The sequence below is a fragment of the Octodon degus genome, unplaced genomic scaffold (genome assembly GCF_000260255.1).
Source record: "Octodon degus isolate 3935 unplaced genomic scaffold, OctDeg1.0 scaffold00037, whole genome shotgun sequence".
Lineage (NCBI taxonomy): Eukaryota > Metazoa > Chordata > Mammalia > Rodentia > Octodontidae > Octodon > Octodon degus.
Window position 1 is genome coordinate 1,866,401 of NW_004524613.1, and position 19,046 is coordinate 1,885,446.

The 19,046-nt window shown below is 39.3% G+C and overlaps 1 protein-coding gene across 1 annotated transcript in view; it reads right to left on the reverse strand.

The window, feature by feature from the left end:
- Window positions 1-11,223: 11,223 nt before the first annotated feature.
- The window catches only part of Defb116 (defensin beta 116), a 9,801-nt gene continuing 1,978 nt past the window's right edge, over window positions 11,224-19,046 (reverse strand). The window contains 4 exon segments of the mRNA XM_023714950.1: window positions 11,224-11,377; window positions 11,379-11,536; window positions 16,484-16,617; window positions 17,210-17,231. Of these exon segments, the coding sequence (XP_023570718.1) occupies window positions 11,291-11,377; window positions 11,379-11,536; window positions 16,484-16,617; window positions 17,210-17,231 (401 nt within the window). The 3' untranslated portion in view covers window positions 11,224-11,290.

Consider the following 19,046-nt stretch of genomic DNA (forward strand, 5'->3'; position numbering starts at 1 on the left):
GGGGATTGAACCATGGTCTCTGTGCTTTGCTAAGCTTGTTCTAAGTAGGTGCTTTAGACCACTGAGCCATCTCACCAGCCCTCTTACATGCTTTTGATGGAAATTTAAATTAGTGTAGCCATTGGGGAAAATATAAAGATTTCTCACAAAATTAAAAGTAAAACTGGGGCTGGGGAGATGGCTCAGTAGGATAAGCGCTTGACTGGCAAACGTCAAGGATCTGAGTTCAATCCCCGGTTCCGCAAAAAAAAATAAATAAATAAAAATAAAAATAAAAATAAAATAAAATAAATTAAAAGTAAAACTAACATGACCCAGCAACCCCACTAAGTGCTTATCTATGCAAGAGAAATGAAATCAACGTGTTGAAGACATCTGCACTGTCATGTCATAGCAGCATTAGTCACTGCAGCCAAGATATGAAAACAAACTAGTCTCCACCAACTGATGAACAGATAAATAAAATGTGATATATATCCATAATGCGAATTAGTCATCCATAAAAAGAATGAAATGCTTGCTGCCTCTTTCAGCAACATGGATAGAACTGGGAATCATTGTAGTAAGTGCAACAAGTCAAATGCAGGAAGACAAATATTGCGTAATCTGATACATCATCAATCTCAGATTACCAAGGGTGTTAGTAAACCTGCATCAGGTGGTAAATAGTCAATCCATTTATTTTCTTCCTACTTGTGTGAGTCTTCTGATCTCAGCAACAGTGTGTAGAAGAAGTCGCTGTATTTGCACCTTGTGTGCTACAATAAAACACTATGAACTTAGACTTTGCAGAAAACATTCCATAAAACCAGTCTTGTCTGGATTATTAAATCTTAGATATGAGGAAGGTGGGAAACACATATCTACTTGACATGTGTTTCCCACTCCCTGCCATTTTACTGTGTCTCTATAGTCACCACTTCCTTTGAGATGTATTCTCTTCCTTCCCGCAATAGAAGCTACCCTTCCTGCTCAGGCTGCACTGAGACTAACTCTAGCTTGTGATGTGAAGGCAATAAGGGGAGTGGGAGTGTATCTTCCAAGGTATCTTTCATCTGAAATCATTTCATGGTGTCACGCAGGGAGTGGAAGTTTTTCCTCTGGAGAGAAGAAGAGAGACACTTCTGCCATGTTGAACAGTTTAGAGGACTTTGGGACTCTAAGATTCTCAGATCATTCACTTCAGGCACTCTTCTGCAGATCAGATAGTCCAGTGTCCTCCCCACGAGGATCCTGGCTTTAGCACACGAAATCTATGGAGCATGTGTGCTTAATGTCCTTTGTCATTCTGAGCCTTATAATTTCATTCTAAGCTTGAATCTCAAGGTGCATGATACCCGATTGCAAGAGAATTTACTTTAATTTGCTAGAGAGGCTTTCTAGATTTTAGTGGTGTGGTTTGGCTACTAGTTGCCTCCAGCTTATCACTTTCTTTTTTCAAAACTACCATTTCTGTCAGCAGCTGCACACTACAATCCTAGCTCTCAGTGCCCCTGTATTAGTCCAGTGTCACAGTCACTTGTTCTTGTGATGCATTGTTCACCTACATTTCATCCTCTTTAACCTCAGGTGATGCCACTACAAACCAGGGGTCGTCACCACCTTGTGTGCCATCAACAGTACAGTCCCTAGTTTTTTCACACAGGTGGAAAATCCAACTACAGATTCCATCTAATATTCCTCTTCTGTTTCTACTCCTGATACCAATGGCCTCACTCTGAATCCCCTGGAGCGTTGGTTCTCAAAGAATGATCTGAGAACCAACAATGTCGGCATCACCTAACTATCGGGAACACAAATCCTTGGAATCCATCCCAGATCTACTGAATCAGAAACTCTGGAGGTTGGCCTAAAAGTGTTATAAACAGTTTGAAAAACATTGCGCTAGGAAATAGTATGTCTCCAACTATGTGTTAACACTTAATTTGTAATCTCAGGGCAATGATAGGCACCAGGAGGTGTGCATTACCAAGCCATCCACAGTTTTAAGAGAAAAGACAACCAGTTACTTGGCCAATCTGTACAATGTACTGGGGTTAAGGCAAGTACAACCTACTTGCTTGGCTCCTTCCTGTGTTGAAGAGCTCAGTGATCGAGGTTTGCCTCATGAGCAGTGACTTGTGCTCTCCCAAGCACCATAAACCAGCCCCCTGGGCAGCCACGGAGGAAAGGGAAGATGATTTCCCCGAACACATAGCACTTCTCTAGAAATGGTAATGCATTTGGCTCCAGATCTCCTCAGGTCAGACTTATGCTCTAGGGTAGCTGCAGTTCCCACCAGAGAAAGCGTTAGTGAACAGGCATCTACCAGATTCCCAACCTTCTCCACAGAGAATGATTCAGCTGGGAGGAATAGGAATGGTCAGGGCCCTTCCATGAACAATCGCATGACCAAAGGCTTGAGAAGTAGACAGGTTGGGGGAACCTGGAGAGAGATAAGGATGACACCATTTACCTTGCTTCAGTTAAAAGACAAAAATAATGCATGCTAAGAGTATACCTTACACATTTTTATTTATTTATCCATTGCCTCAACCACAACACATCATGTTTACAAAAAAAAATTTTTTTTGAGGTACTGGGGATCGAACTTGGGACCTTGTGCTTGCCAGGCAGGTGCTTATGCCACTGAGCCATGTCCCCAGCCAACATATTTATATCTATTACACAGAGTGGTCAAGTTTCAAATGCCTCTTCATATGTATAATTACATTAGTTATATTATGATTAATTATCAGTTACTTTGAGTAGTCAGTATCTTTTTCCTTCCTCTATCCTGAGGTAGAAACTAAAAACTTGCTTGAAAAGATACAGATGCTTCAGAAAATACGGGAAATTTGATGAATAAGAGGATATAAAAAGAAAATTTCTTCACAAGAGAGGCGATGGGCTTCCTTCACCAGCTCCAAATTCTCCCAGGAAGACTCACCACGCAGACTCCATGCATCCTCTCACCAAGCAGGTGACTCCCTTGGGAAATTGTAAATTAAGGTGATCTAATACATTCACTAAAAATGCTTAGAAATGGAAATAGAATACCAGGAATTAGAATAGATCTAATGATGAAATACAATTTCCTTGCCCTTTATTGGAATGTTAAGACTCTCCTATATGAGTCATTTAAAGTACCCAACTTAGAATATTAATGTGTTACTATAATAAACAATCCCAAAGGTCTCGTTGGTTAGGTTTCTTAAAAATTGGTTTCTTGCTCACCACCCCCTCTACTGCTGGTCAGATGACTCAGAAACTCAAGACAGTGACTGCAAACAGTGGCACAGATATCTTGGTTCTTTTCCCTTTGTCGCTGTGCTATCTTAGGTACTTTGCTTTCAGTTGTACGAGTAGGGGTAGGTGAGCAAATGACTCACCAGGGCTTTTAGGAGCAGGGCCTAAAAGTGGCTTATTATTTTTGTTCATATTCCATTAGCAAAGCTGGTTACTCAGTCCCTAATTATCTGGAAGTAAGGCTAGAATGTGTGGTTTTCTTGTGAGTACAAGGAGGAAAAAAATAGAATTAAGATTATCTGGTCATTCTTTGCATAACCCTCTATCCTGGCATCTTCCTCCATGTACAGAGCATTATTCCTCCCCAGGAGGGGCACATCAGGATCTCCTCCAGGCACTGCCTCCAGTGCAGAACTCCAGAACCCCAGAATTTCCAGGTAATCAGAACACTCACAATCATTTGTGATGTCAATTCCTCATAATCACTTATTCTTGGTTAGTGACCCACAAACTAAAGACAAGTCCTGTACTTATTTTTTTTAAATTAACTTTGTTGGTACTTTTTTTTGAGACAGGGTCTCACTTTGTAGTTCACACTGGCCTTGAGTTCAGTATGTAGCTCAGGCTGGCCTTGAACTCACCATGATCTTCCTGCGTCAACCTTCCAAGTGCTGGGATTACAGGCATGCAGCACTACTCCCAGCCATTGCTGGTACATATTAGATACACATATTGATCACACTCATCATAGGTAATTTATACCTGTACGTGACATATTTTGATTCTTCTTTTTCCCTATTACCCTACTCTACCTTCAATCTCACTTTCCCTCCTTTCAGTCTGGGCCACTAAAACTGTACATGTCCTTCTCTTTTATAGCTCAGCAAACTTAGAAGCCAAGTCAAGTTGGAGTACCACCAAAAATCATAAAAATCCTACATAACTGGAGAAAACGTCCATGATCATGAATATAAATGTAGAAATTTATAAAGGTATTTCTTTATTCTAAGTTAGTCTACAAAAATAAATAAATTAGTCTACAAATCTGATGTAATAACAATCAAAATCTTAACATAATTTTATAAAATTGGGAAAAAATTGAATAAAAATTATAAAATGTAAAAAGGTCAAGAATTAACAAGAAAATTCTCAGGAAAAATAATTGGGATGGTGACTTATCTTACCATATATTAGAATGATTTCTGTGACTATAATTCATAAAACAGAAATATTGATACAGGGAGGAATACGATGACTAACAGATTAAAATAGGAAGACCAGGAGCAGATTATTTCTACAGGGAATGTTTATATAGGATGGGGACCGGCAGAAAGTGAGTGAGAAAAACTAGTCTATTAATGCAGCTAGAGAGTCTGGGCACAGCAGCTGGGTAATACACCATATTCCTACCACTTAGAAAAATAAGAGAAACATGTTCCAAATAAAGAACTTATTAGGCTAAATTAAATTAAAATGTATTAACTTAAATTAAAAATTAAACTTCTAAAAGCTTTGTGGATGATGAGAACAAGGCTGAACACTGTTCATTTCCTTCATTTATCCACAAACGCTTACTGACTGCCAATCATATTCTAGATCTTTTGGAAGCAGCTAGAGCTACTAGGAAAAGCAAAATGCAGTAAAATATTCAGAAAATATGAGTGAATATCTTTCTGTCATGGTAGGAAAGTATTTTTTAAAATACAGAAAGTGCTACCATTACATTAAAAAGCTGATTAACATGACTATCTTAACAACAGAGTGATGACAGCCAGTGAGGAAACCTTGACCTTCGGCCTATCTTTTTTAGTTCTTGATCTGTGGCTTGCTGGTATCAGGGCAAAATTAGTCCTCATAATACTAGGTCTACTAGAAAAAACTATTATTCCTCTAAAAAACATTTTGTTTCAAACTAAGACATTTGGTATCGCATTATTTCTCTTGCCAAAAAAAAAAAATCACTGAACTATAATTACAAATTCTACATATTTCATATTTCATCATATTTGTCTTTATTGTGATAAAGTATAAGGCATATTATAAATATGTAAAATGAAAAATATGAGGGTAGGTACAGTGGTGCACACCTGTAATCCCAGCACTCAGAAGGCTGAGGCAGCAAGATTGCCAGGAGGACTGTGTGAGCTACATACTGAGTTCAAGGCCAGCCTAAGCTCCATAGTGAGACCCTGTCTCGAAGAATAAGGCAAAATTTTAAAAATGACATGTGCAAATATAAAATGAACAAATGCCATTTGTAAACACATCAAACCCTGTCTGACTTCTAAAAAACAGTAACATTCAAAGATACCCAGCCCACCAAACAGAAGACAAGTAGATTCAGTGGCATCACTTCTATCTTGTCTCCTTGAATGATGGAACTCAACAAAAAATTTATGATGACATTCATTTTATAATAAGTTAACCTCTCCCCCTATGGCGTAAAATATGCTAGTGATTGGAAACTTGTTCAAAGATGCCCATTCCTAGTAGAATAGTATAATCCTGGGAAGTTTTTTATGTTTACTTAATTCCAAATTCTTGATAATTTTTTAAACAGTTGTTTGACAGAATGATACTTTTTAAATTAATTTTATTGAGAAACAAATAGCAATGAGACAGTTTCAAAATAGGTTAGTAGGACAGTTACAATAATTAATACATATTGTTATTATGTATTATAAAATTAATGCATATTGTTGTTTTCATAGTGGTTATTCATAGTATAAGATGCAGACATGACATCCTGTCCAAACACTATTAGTACAAATCTTTCTTCTCATTGAATTAAGGGAAAGTAGCTGTACATCTATGCTAATTATTTTGTATATACAGATACAAAATGGTCCTTCATTTATATCCTCTTTTTTTGTTTAGTTTTGTCAGAGATGGGTATTCCCTTGCCATGTAAATATTGTACGTACCTGAATTCAGCAAAATAATCCAATATAGTCCAGTAGTCCGTAATAGTAGTGGGATATCTGTAGGACAACAAGAGACAAGAAAAAAAATGTCATAGGATTGTCCTGCTACAATGATGTACATGGTTAGATTTCTAAATTTCTGTGTAAAAATATGTAATTGTTTATTCCTATTTTTGAAAATATTTATTTTTATTTTTTATTTTATTTTTCTTCACATTCTGTAGGGATTTAAAGTTTAACATATCAATACTTGATGGAAAATACCCGTTCCATGTTATGTCTAAGATGTTTGATATTTAGACAGATAGTGAGGTTAAGCTCAACTGCCTATGTTATAGGATAATAATATCACTAAGCTTCTCTTCTAGAGAGTTAACAACTTAAGTTTTCAGACCAAAAATTAGAGAGAAAAAAGGGCTACAAGGATAGCCAACATTTTGGCCCTAGCCATTCAAGGTCAGTGAGGACTCATGACATAAGAGAACCTGTACTGTAACATCCTGTAACTCAGTTGTGTCCCAAATTTTCTGATCAAGGAGATTATGGGGCCACAGAGGAAAGTGATCAATGATGTATAATGCGCCTAAGGAGAGTCACCTAGAGAGAAAACATTCTCTCAGGCTTTCACAGAGAGCAAACTGGCCAGGCAGTGGCTGTGACCCATCCACATGGCTGACAGTGACAAAGGATCTACAAACTGTGATACAGGCTTTCAGGGTAAATCCTGAGGGGATTTGACTGACCTTGTCAGATATAAACATTACATTTGTTGTTATATAGGTCTTGCTTTATCTTGGTCTTAACCATCCAGCAGAAAAGTATAAAAATGAGGTATAAAAAGTAAAGCCATATTAATATGCTGAGCTGTAAAAGGCTCAAATCAACAACTTCAGAATGATACTTTTCCAACCATAAATTTAGTTAAGAATTTGCAGTGTGAGCTGGGGAGATAACTCAGCAGTCTAAGTTGGCAAGCACAAGGACTTGGATTAGATCCCCAGTTGCATGCCGTGCTGGCCCAGCACTGGCCACTGAAATCTGACATGGTGGTGCATGCCTGTAATCCCAGAGCTGGGGAGGCTGAAACACTCTTTGGAAGGAATAAATCCTCTTATTCATAAAATCAATTAATTTATATGTGAACACAGAACTGCTTATTTGCAAGTATTGAGTGTTAATGTCCATTCAATGTCTCCCTATGGATACAAGTATACTATATTGTTTAAAATACATAATAAGGCCTAATGATGAGAAGAAGAGGAGGAGGAGAAGGAGGAAGAAGAGGAGGAGGAAGAAGAAGAAGAACAACAACAACAACAACAACAACAAAAAGTCAATGAGGACTTCTATAATCCAGGAAAATCTCCTGCAAGAGGCAGCAGCGCAGAAGAATGAAAGGAAGAATGGAAAGGAGATAATCACTTCCTCTATTCCTTTACTATTTCTACTCCTAGACCTTCTCTGCAGGGAGAATTGTCTACTTCGATTAATTATGCTTTGGCCAACAGGAGAGGTGATTTCTATAAAATACTGTTATTCTGGTGAAAGTTTTTGCTATATTTGATCTAAGTGGAATTGTTTTGGGGTGTGTACTTTAAAAAATACGAAATTGTAGCAAGAATCTTGTACTAAGGCAATTTAATAGCCTTTAAAATCTCTGTTAAAGATCTGGATACATATGGAAAGAAACCCTGGGAGGAGGTCAGTTTTTAATGTTGAAACAAACTTAAGGTGTTTTAAAAACAAATCCCTCCCCTGTGGGCTTTTTTTATATACCTGAGAAGGCAAAATGTCATCTAGGTTGGTTATTATTTTGTTTTGTTTTTCTTTTGAGGCTCATAAGTTAAGTTTTTTCAGCCTTTCAAGGGTATATTTGTTCAGGACAGAGTTTAAAATTTTTGTTTCCGCTGTAAGCCTCTCCTTTCCACAAATATTATGACCGCTTTCTGGCCAAAACAGGAGATTTTCAGAGTTTCCTACTGGTTATTTAGGGATATCTTACCTTCAGGATAAAGCAGGAAAAAATTCACTAGTTTGGGCAATATCTCTGGTCACCAATTACCAAATTTATTAAGTGGTACTACAGTAGTTTAAAATAAGCTGAGTAGAAATGGATTTTCTTCCTGACCAGAGTAGGGTATGATCTACATAATAGGAATCGGATTTTCTCTGTAAACGTTGACAGGCGGGCTCTGCTGCAGTCAGACTCAGCTTGCCATCTCTACCTGAATACCAAGTGCCTCTGAAATCAGGTGTGGAGCTGGGCTGGGCTTGTGCAGAAGAGGTTTCAGCACTCCACCTCTGTACTCACATCCTCGTTCTTCCTGGACTCTTATAAACTATGCCAAATTGCTTTTTGCAAGAATGATCAGACTTGAAAACTTAAATGGTTGGCATTTATTAGAACTCTTCAGGAAGGAAGAGAAGAATCCCCACCAGCCAGAGACCAAAACTACAGGTTTTTATTTTATTGTATTTCTTTTATTGTACATCTTTATAAGATGTGTGCTGATGCCCGGTACAAAGAATAAAATTTGAGAGCAAAGCAGAGAAACTGATATCACACTTAGAAGAAAAGGGGGGACTTCATAAAACAACAAACTTCAAAGGCTCCATTTGATAACAACAAATGTGCTAACAACAATCGAAATGAAGACAACTATTTATTTTAAAACCAAGGGAATAACATTACTTGTTGAGCAAAACAGTTGAAGACCCCTAAAGGAATAAAAATGTGATACCTTAGAAGGACTAAAACATTAAGGGTTTCTAAAGAGGTGCTTCATGTTGAGAGGCAAACTTTCTACTTTTACTTATACAAATGCCAATTTTCCCATCAAATTGAGATTACTTTTTTTTTTTTTTTACTATATTTTAGTGCAGGGTCTACAGGGTCTACAGGGTCTCACTACACAGATCAGACTCATAGTGATTTGCCTGTTTTCCGCTTCCCAAGCACTGGCATTACAGGTGTGTGCCACCACACCCGGTCTCAGTTGTCGTCTCCGGGTGCCCCAGGGTTGGGGCCGGCACAGCAGGCCAGAATCAAACCTCTGACCCCTGAGTCTGCCTAAGCAGGTGCTTTAATCCACTGAGCTATTTGGATGGCCCCAGATTACTTTAAAAATTGAGACTAAAGCACATTTTAATAGTTTTGATGTGATGATCTGAGATGAGTTAGGGTAACAAAAATAACTTCCAAGTTTCTGATGTGAACAGTAAGATGAACTGTGGATGCTAATACCTAGGGAAAGTAAAACAAGGGCAAGAGTAGGTGAGCAGGGGGCTGGTGAGATGGCTCAGTGGTCTAAAGCACCTACCTAGAACAAGCTAAGCAAAGCACAGGGACCGCAGTTCAATCTCCCAGCACCACATGCCAGCCAGCCCCGCCCCCTGGTGGGCTGAGCTGGACACACACACACACACACACACACACACACACACACACACACACATTAAAAAAAAAGAGTAGGTGAGCAGATTTGGAGTTCATGTGGGAGCCTTTTGGGTCTGAAATGGCTGAGAAATTTGAGAGAAATGACAAATACATAGTTCAATACACAAGTTTGTTCAGTACTTCTGGAGCTGCAGTCTTGGTTGAATACATGATTGCAGATTCTGCCCAACACTGCACAGCTATGGAGAAATGACAGGGAAAAGAACCAGTCCTTCTGACTCCATAGTGGTGTTTGTTTGCCTAAGAATTAGAAATCAGGGAGGCAGGAATCTGTACTTTAAATATGGAAACCTACCCTCACTCTTCCTCTTTAAGTACTACTAATATAGAAAGTCTAGCAGTATTATATCTACTGCTGAAACAGTACTTTCTTCCAGGTAATCAAATTTAATTTATTTAAGCTACTACTCCAGCAAATTTCTGTGTCTCACCTTAATGGGATTGTCATGTATATAAATGATAATAATCTGTGAATGTAGCACATATACGGAAAGACAGAGAAAGAGGGAGAGAGAAAGAGAGAAAGAGAGAGAGAGAGAGAGAGAGAGAGAGAGAGAGAGAGAGAGAGAGAGAGAAGTACAGAAAGGGAAAGAGACAGAGACAGAGACAGACAGGGAGAGAACAAATTAATATTATGCGATTGATGATAGAAGAAACTCCAAAAGTTGCTAAGAAATAACACCCACAAGAAGTCAGGGCAAACGGAAGCTTTAAGGAGGGACAATGAACAGCTTTAAAATGATAGCTGGAGGCAAAATAAGTGGCAAAATGTAAAAAATAGTTTAAAATTTTCGGCAACCAAGGCTTTAGTGACAAAAAACAAGGCTATTTGAGCAAAGCAATAAGCACAGAAACTGGATTTCTCTTAGTTGAAATGAGACAGGGAATCTAAAACTTCAAGCACTTAGAAGTTTCTTCTAGAAGTTTATATCTGAAAGGAAAAGCCACAAAACAGCTGCAGAAAAGGAGTATATATCAGACAAAAATTTCACAGAACGTCAAATATTAGATGTGAACTAAGTTGCAGTTTGGGACAATAGTATTCCCAGTCCTCAGGAATGGAAGGTCTCAAGTACGGTTCTTGCTTCTGTGAAGCATCTCTCTCTAATACCGTCATCACTCGGCTCAGTCCCACATCCAGAAATCAACTTCCAGCCCCCAAACTGGAAAACATACTCGGAATATTGCACATTACAGCAGCGCTACCACTTAGAAGTTTTATCCTAATTTCTCCAGCAAAGTCCCATACTCAGTTCTACCCATCTGTTTGGTTCTGGCCCTTCCTGAGGACAGGGTGTGGCATCAAGCAGACCAGGTTAGTTCTATGGAGACCGAAGGCCGCCCCATTGCCTTTATCCTTTGTATTTAGGTAGAGGACCTAAAGATGTCTCCTTCATGCTCACTAAATAATTCAGACTCAATCCAGTTGTCACCTCCCCTCTGCAGCCTCCTTAATGGGGCTGTCTTCTGTCCTCTACATCTATCTCAGTAACACGCTTGCTTTTCTGGCCAGTGCCTTTTCCTGGACTTCATGGTTTCCCAACTTCCAGACTAACCTCTCCCTGTCTAAGGATGGCTGCTCACAGATGAAAACAACACACACGAGCGGGAATGCATTTTTTATGGGAAGTGTTCCAGAACAGAGAGGAATCGCTACAAGAGGGGGTGATGTTGTCAATATTCAAACTTCAGAGTAACTTGAAGTGTTTTTAACTGACAAGTTGGAATTGGAGCCATATTCCTTCTCTTCAGGGTTAGAACTAGGTGTTTATTCTCATAGAAAATTGCAGGCAGCACTTTAGGTTATTTTGGCAGGTTGAGTGCTGAATTTCATGTTTCTTGCAGTTGTTTCTGCACATCCCTTGATAAAGCTCACATGGATTCCAAGGTTCTTGGTTCCTTCCATAGTGGGGTCTGAACAGGCCACCTGTGGAGACAGAGCCATGTTTAGTTAGCATGCAGCAGTAACAACAGGATAAAGGAAGCCTAACTACAAGACCATAAACCCTAAGGTTATTAAGAGGCCAGAGCCTGGAGTCAGAACACCTGGACTCCATGTTGGATCTTATCATTGACTAGCTGCACCCTTGAGCACTCCTCCAGCTCCATGGCCTTCTACCACATCATTTCTCAGCAGGCATGATAATAGATTTAAGTTCATAAAGTTCTGTATGACTAAATTAGCATATGCTGTATAGCACACATCCAGAAAAGCATCTGGTATAGCAATTACATGTTACATGGATTTGCTGATTGTCTTTCCTAAGGGTCTAGAGTAGTGATGGCAAACCTTGTAGAGAACGAGTGTCTAACATGCAACTCCCAGCTCACTCAGTTATCACACAGTGCCAACACAGCAATTAAACCTGAACACTGGGAGTTCAGTTAAAAAAAAAAAACCACTCATACATTAACATCTTTTGTCATAAAAGAAAAACAGTAATAGAGCTTTCGATGATATAAACAGCTTTTCATTGGATGGCCAAAGTTTGGATTTGGCATGCTTTTGCACAATTAGTATGATCTTTGTTGTTGTATGCACACTGACAATTTGTCAAGATATGGCTCGGGGTACTTGGCTCATGAGTCGACAGAGAGAGACACACGTGCCATAAGTTTGCCACCACTGGTCTAGAGCTTCCGAGGCCACTACTGGGAGCACATATTGCACATCAAAAAGCCAGCATCTGCTGAGACAGGACACATATAGTTGACACATGTGCATACCTGCCTGTATGCTTTGAAACTTAGACACAAACATGTTTTACCCATGACTTCCTTTACCTGGGCCCCTCAGGAACAGGGAACATGTGTGCAGCACACTGGCATGTCTCCTTGACCTGCAGAGCCACAGTCACACGTAACCTGAGCCATTTCATCGTGCTGTCTGTTCAGGTCTCTGCCACACACTTCCACGTATGGTAAAAGACCGTCTTAACAGCTGTGCAGCAGCCATCCAAGTGTGTGCAGGTGCTTTGCCCGGAAATACCAAGTGACAAAGTTGCTGACATTTAGTCAGCATAAAAAATACTAGTGATCAAGAGCATTAGTTATCTATTGGTTCTTTCAAAGACAAAAGAGGTTTTAGAAAATAATATGAATAGTCCCTGCCATCCACCATGATGTCATCCAGCATCCACCATGTACCAGGCCTTATACGGATATTACTGTACTGAACTTTCAGCAAAATCTCTTTGAGGCTCAAGAAAAGACTCTGTTCTATCCACATTCCCATAGCTTGTCCTTGACCAAGCTCTACTCTGTGACTTGATTATAGGGCATCAGCCCATGTTCTTTTCTCTGTGTGTCACATTCCCTCTCTGTGACAGAATTCCACAGGGAATCTCTTCTCAAATCATGGCTGTGGGAATGGCTCCTCTACAGCTTTCAAAAAAACAATCCAAAACCCTTAACTTATCATTCAGAGACCTTACAACCATCCACACAGGCCCTCCTTGCACACCCACTTCTCAACCCTCATTATGTCAGGCTCTCACTGTACTCAGCTCCAACCACAATGAGGACTCCAGTTATTAAATAAAACTAATTCATTATAACCATTAATCAAGGAAAGTCTGTTATTATTTTCTGCATGGAAATTAAAAGAGAAATTTTGTCAATTTTTTAATAAGAAAAAGTGTAAGTTTCCAACTACAGGTAAAGATGGAGAACAGGAGGAAAAATACAAAAGAGAAAAATGCTTCAGAGGAAGACATCCGTAGTACTTGTGTATGAATGAGCTGCCCTAGAAAGCCAGGGAAAGCATAGGATTGCTACATCAGCCAGCCTGCTGGTTGATTCAAGGAAGGACACTGGCCACTGTCCATTCTTCAGCATCTTGGTATCATGGTACCACTGTGTGGTCTGCCTCAGCCTTCAAGCTCCTAATGTTCTCTCTCTCTCTCTCTCTCTCTCTCTCTCTCTCTCTCTCTCTCTCTCTCTCTCTCTCTCTGGAGAGCTACAGGCATTCCCAGAGTGACACTACATTCTACTGGACCTGGAGCACTTTTCCTTTCTCCCAAACACACTGGCTATAAGGTACCCAAGCTCTCTTCTCTGTAGACACAGAAAGATAGGTAGGAGCATAGAGACAGAATGAAGATCAGGTAAACAGCCTTCTCCTTACTTTCTTTACATAGCGACCCCAAAAGGATTTCACCCACAGTGACCAAAAATATAAATGGTTTTTATTATAAAGCCTTTTTCATATATATGAATGATAGGCTCTGAACCCTTTCTAACAACTCCAGCTGGACCCCATGTCAGTGTGATACGTTATCTCTGTACCATCTCTCATCTCTGCACCCAGACAGGAGCCTCCCCATTTAACTTCTAAGATTTTTCTTTCCTGTATACATTTAGTAGCCATAGCCATTTATACATTCATTCATTCAATAAACATTTGTCAAAATTTACCCTACCCAAAGACTTCAGCTCAACAGCAAGAATACATGAAGTTAAGACAGAGTCTTCGGGGCCGGGGAGATGACTTAGTGGAATAAGTGCTTCCCTGGCAAGCGCAAGGGCCTGAGTTCAATCCCCGGTTCTGAAAAAAAAAAAAAAGGTCTTGAAATCAGAATAGTTTGATTTCATATGCATATTTGAGGGTGATAAAAAGAAGGAAATGACTTTGATTGCCCCAGTGGAAAAGATTATCTGGAACATTTCCTTTCCATAAACTCCACCAAGTGAAATATCAAATAGTTATTAAGGAAGCAACATTATGTACAGTTTTTGAAGCATGGAGTACTCTCTTCACTTTTCAGTGTATGTGGTTTTGTTTTGTTTTTTTTTTTTTACAAACCCACCTGTGGTTTCTACTGGTTTCTCAATGTGGCAACTGAATTTTATAAGCAGAACAAATGTGTTTCAAACAATAGAGTGAAAGAAGATGAGAAATAAGTGGGTAGGGAAATAAGAAGAAGGTAGATGGAAAAGGAAGAAAAAAGTAAATGAGAAAATGTTGAAGGAAGAGAAAGAGGAGGGCCAAAAAAACTCTAGACACAATGCTTTGAATTACACTTCTCTCAGAAAAGAACAAGTCTAGTTTTCCACAGGGCTGGACTGAGACTCTCTCTGTTTCTCTGTGAATCCCAAGATTTGGTAGGACATACGTGAGAACGTGTCAGACTCTTGATTTCATTTGTCTTCACTGCCTACAGCTCTACTGTTCCTTTCTGTCCCTGAAAAGTCACACTCAAGAACATTCCTTAGAATTTGAAAATAATACTAGATATTTTGACTAGTATTTATTCTTATTTTTAAAACCGTTTTATTGATATGCAAATACAGTATATATTTTATTTATCTATCTTGAAGAGTTTGGAAGAAAATACCCACCCATGCAACCATCATCACAATCTATGCTACAAACCTCTCCATTACCTTCAAAGATTTCATCCCCCTTTATCATTGAGTTACTTTTTGTTTAACAAATATTATGTTAAGATTTAATTTTCAGCAATTTAAAAAATCTACAGGATGATGTTGTTAAGTGGCACGCTGGGGGAGGTGGCGCAGGCCTGTAATCCCAGCACTTGGGAGGCTACAGAATGAGGACTGCTGTGAATTGAAGGTCAAGACCCTGTCTCAAAAAAACAAGCAAACCAAAAATTGTTATTAAGTAAGAAGTATACAGCAGACTTTGTATACAAACTCATGAGCGCATAATCTCAAAGGGGCATAACCTCAAAGGTGTTGAGATTATGGTGTCGGGAAAATCAGAGGATATCATGCAAAATAATGAGATTGACCCTTATCTTCCACCACATACAAAAGTCAACTCAAAATAGATTATAAACTTAAACTTATGATCTGAAACCATTAAACACTTAGAAGAAAATATAAGGAAAATCTTTCTAACACTGGGCTTAGCAATTCCTTGGATATGACTTCAAATCACAGGGAACAAAAGCAAAACTAGACAAGTGAGACCGTGTCAATCTTAAAAGCCTCCACACAGAAAAAGGAACTCATTAGCAAAATGAGAAAGCAACCTCAGAAGGGCATAAGATTTTTCAAATCACGTACTTGACAAATGGTTAATATTCCTCCATTCCAGTAGCCACAGACCTGCTATGGTGAAAGAATTAAACTTTTATCAAACTTAATCAAAGCCAAACCTTGGCCAAGCCAGCACATCCTCAGGAAGATATTACATTTGCCCTACCTGACCCAGTTGCCCATGTGGTGAGCAAAACACCTAACTTCAACTCAAGACCCATATCTTCTGATAACTTCTCAAATCCCAATTATAAAACACAAACACAACACTATAAAAACATTCAATCCCAATTCATGCATCAATCCAAAACATAGTCCAACTATAGAACTTTCTCCCAACTTCATTTACCCAGCTCTCCCCCTAGCTTCACTCAACAAAAGATACTGTTCCCTCTCCAGAATACACTAAAACATCAGTCAAGCCAAATTCTGTGATTATTCACCGCGTACTCATCCCCCCTCGTTTTCCCGCTATGACTCTGCCTCTGGGACCTATAACCTCCCACTTCTACTCACTATCCAAAGTCAAATGGCCTTTCATTCCTCCTACGGTTTCCCACTTGGACTGAGTCCCTTAAACTTCACCCATGAGCCAAGCTCCCATCCCAGTGGCAGCACTACCTGCAGTGCTCCATGCTTCAACTCCTCACTATCCCTGGGACAAGATTAACCTCTAAAATTTCCCTTGGCAGAGAAAAACCAGAGGAGGTATTTATGCAATGGGACTTGGGGATAGCATGTGCAACCTACCTGGGACCAGAAAAGCCTTTAAGCACTGCCCAATATACACGGGTAAGAGTCATCTCAGAAGTCACTGAGATACCAATACTACATGAAAGATTCAAGAATCTTTGAAAGAAGCCTGAGTTACCTGAAGTTTTCTGAACCAAGATAAGAAGGATGGCAATGGTCATTAAATAGGACTTCATAATTGATATGCCGCAAAATGAAGAGCTGTGTTGCAAGTGACTGAATAGAGACCACTGGAGCAGAGTGATTTCTTTCCTTTATTAGTTTTGGATGTGAGCCAGCGTTGTGTGCGATGAACTAAAAAGAATGGATGATGCTGAGGTTAATCAAGCGGAAGGGTGACATGCATCACATATCTCAACTCAGAATTTTGCATAAGTATGAAAGAATTTCCTGAAACCCTCATGCCAAGGTAGGAAGCTTCCTGAGCAAGAAACAAAGCCATTGTATTCTGTGTGAAATAAATTTGAAAGAAGGAATGAATTCAAGCAAGCAAGCAATGAGAAAACTAATACTTAACTATAATAAATCACTTTTTAAACATGTATGTTTACTGTAGTAACAGGAAAAGAATGGTAAACGCTATCACAGAAATATAACACTTCTTAGTTGAACATACACACAGAAGCCAAAAAAATCCCTACTGAAGTAGAAAATCACCAAACCACAAAGATAAGCAAAAAGAAACAAAGAATATGCAAAATAAGCAGAAAAAAAAAAAAAACAAATTAATAGGAGTAAGCCCTTGCCTGTCTACAATGCCCTTCAGTATAAGTGGCTTAAGCTCTGCAATTAGAGATTTAGCCTGACTGAATGGAAAAACAAACGCAGTCTATAAGAAACTCACCTCACCGAAAAAGATGCGTTCACTGAAAGTGAAGTTATGGAAGAAGATGAAAGCCAAGCCCAAAAGCCCTAGAAGGACAGCAATAGCAAAGACCAGAGATGAGTAATAGGAACTAAGAATTACGAAAGTCAACAAAACAAACATTTATTTAAAAAGAGAAAACAATACGTTTTAAGACTGGATTAAAAAGAGAGAAGACCCAAGCAGATCAAATCAGAAATGAAAGCAGAACCACTACTATTGATGCCACATTCAAAATCTTTTTGTTGTTGTTGTTGTTCTCACAAACACAAAACCTGCCAAAAAGCAGCCCTCAGCAATTACATGAGTACTGATTTATTTATTTATTTTTATGTATTTGGTATAGGGTCTACAGGGTCTCACTACGTAGTTTTGACTCATAGTGATCTTTCTGTTTTCAGCCTCCCAAGTGCTGGGATTACAGGCGCATGCCACCACAGCCCCACAGGCAGGAGCGGGGCAGCATGCTGGGGATTGAACCCTGGCCACCGCACTCTGCCTAAGCAGGCGCTTTAATCCACTGAGCTATCTGACCAGCCTATATGAGTTTTGAAATTAGCCACCAATCCTAAAGTGAGTATTGACACTGATGGTCTGTAACTGTTTGATATCTGTCATGCTGCAGACTGAACCTGGAAGAATACGGCTCTCCCACATCAGTGAGAAACAAAACGGACACTTTTTGCAGACTGTACTTGCTATCATTTCCCCAAGTTACGTAATTTGTTGTCAAATTCATGCCAGCTAAGATGAAATATCTAAGTGAATTTACACAAGGACTGTCAAGGTGTGGTGGACTCAGGAAATGCAAGTCCCAGTGTCTATCCAGGGACTCCCATTCACGATTCAGAAACGTGAGGACTGCAAGATAGCTCGGTGGACTAAATGCTTGCTTAAGCAAGTGCAGAGACCAGGGTTCAATCCCTGGCACCACATTGTGCACTGGCCCTGCCCCCAGGTGCGCTGAGCAGGCCTCCAAGTCAGGGAGTGGTGGCACACACCTATAATCCCACTGCTGGGGAGGCTGAAAACAGGAGGAAGATCACTACTGGTCCGAGCTGCATGGTGAGACCCTATACCAAATACATTTTAAAAGAGAAAAGAGACTTCCTTAAATTAGAAAATTGAACATGAAAAAGAGCACTATAAGAATATAGAAGTTGCTTAGCATTCTGAGAAGCTGAGACAGGAGGAACACAAGTTTGAGTCCAGCCTGGACAACTTATTGAGACACTGTCCCAAAAATAAAACAAATAGAAAAAGGGCTGGAGTTGTAATTCGGTATGAAGGCCTTGGGCCTGATCCCAGTAACACACACACACACACACACACACACACACACACACACGAGGAAGATTACTACTATTTTTGCCTTCCAGTTGTACACTGACATGACTTTCCACCTGATCAGCAATCTGACTTAAAGGGAGTATAATAAAAGCCTTGGAATATTAACATTCTTTTTAAAATTAATTTTATTGAGAAAAAAATAGCAATGAGACAGTTTCAAAACTGATTAGTAGGACAGATTCAATAATTAATACATTGCATATTGCTGTCTTCGTAGTGGTTATTCATAGTACAGGATGCAGACATGACATCCTGTCCAAACACTATTAGTACAAATCTTTCTTCTCATTGAATTAAGAGAAAGTAGCTGCATATCTATCCTAACTATTTTGTATATGCAGATACAAAATGGTCCTCCATTTGTATCCCCTTTTTTTGTTTAGTTTTGTCAGAGATGAGTATTCCATTGTCATTTAAATATTGTAGGTGTGTGAATTCAGCAAAATAATCCAATATAATCCAGTAG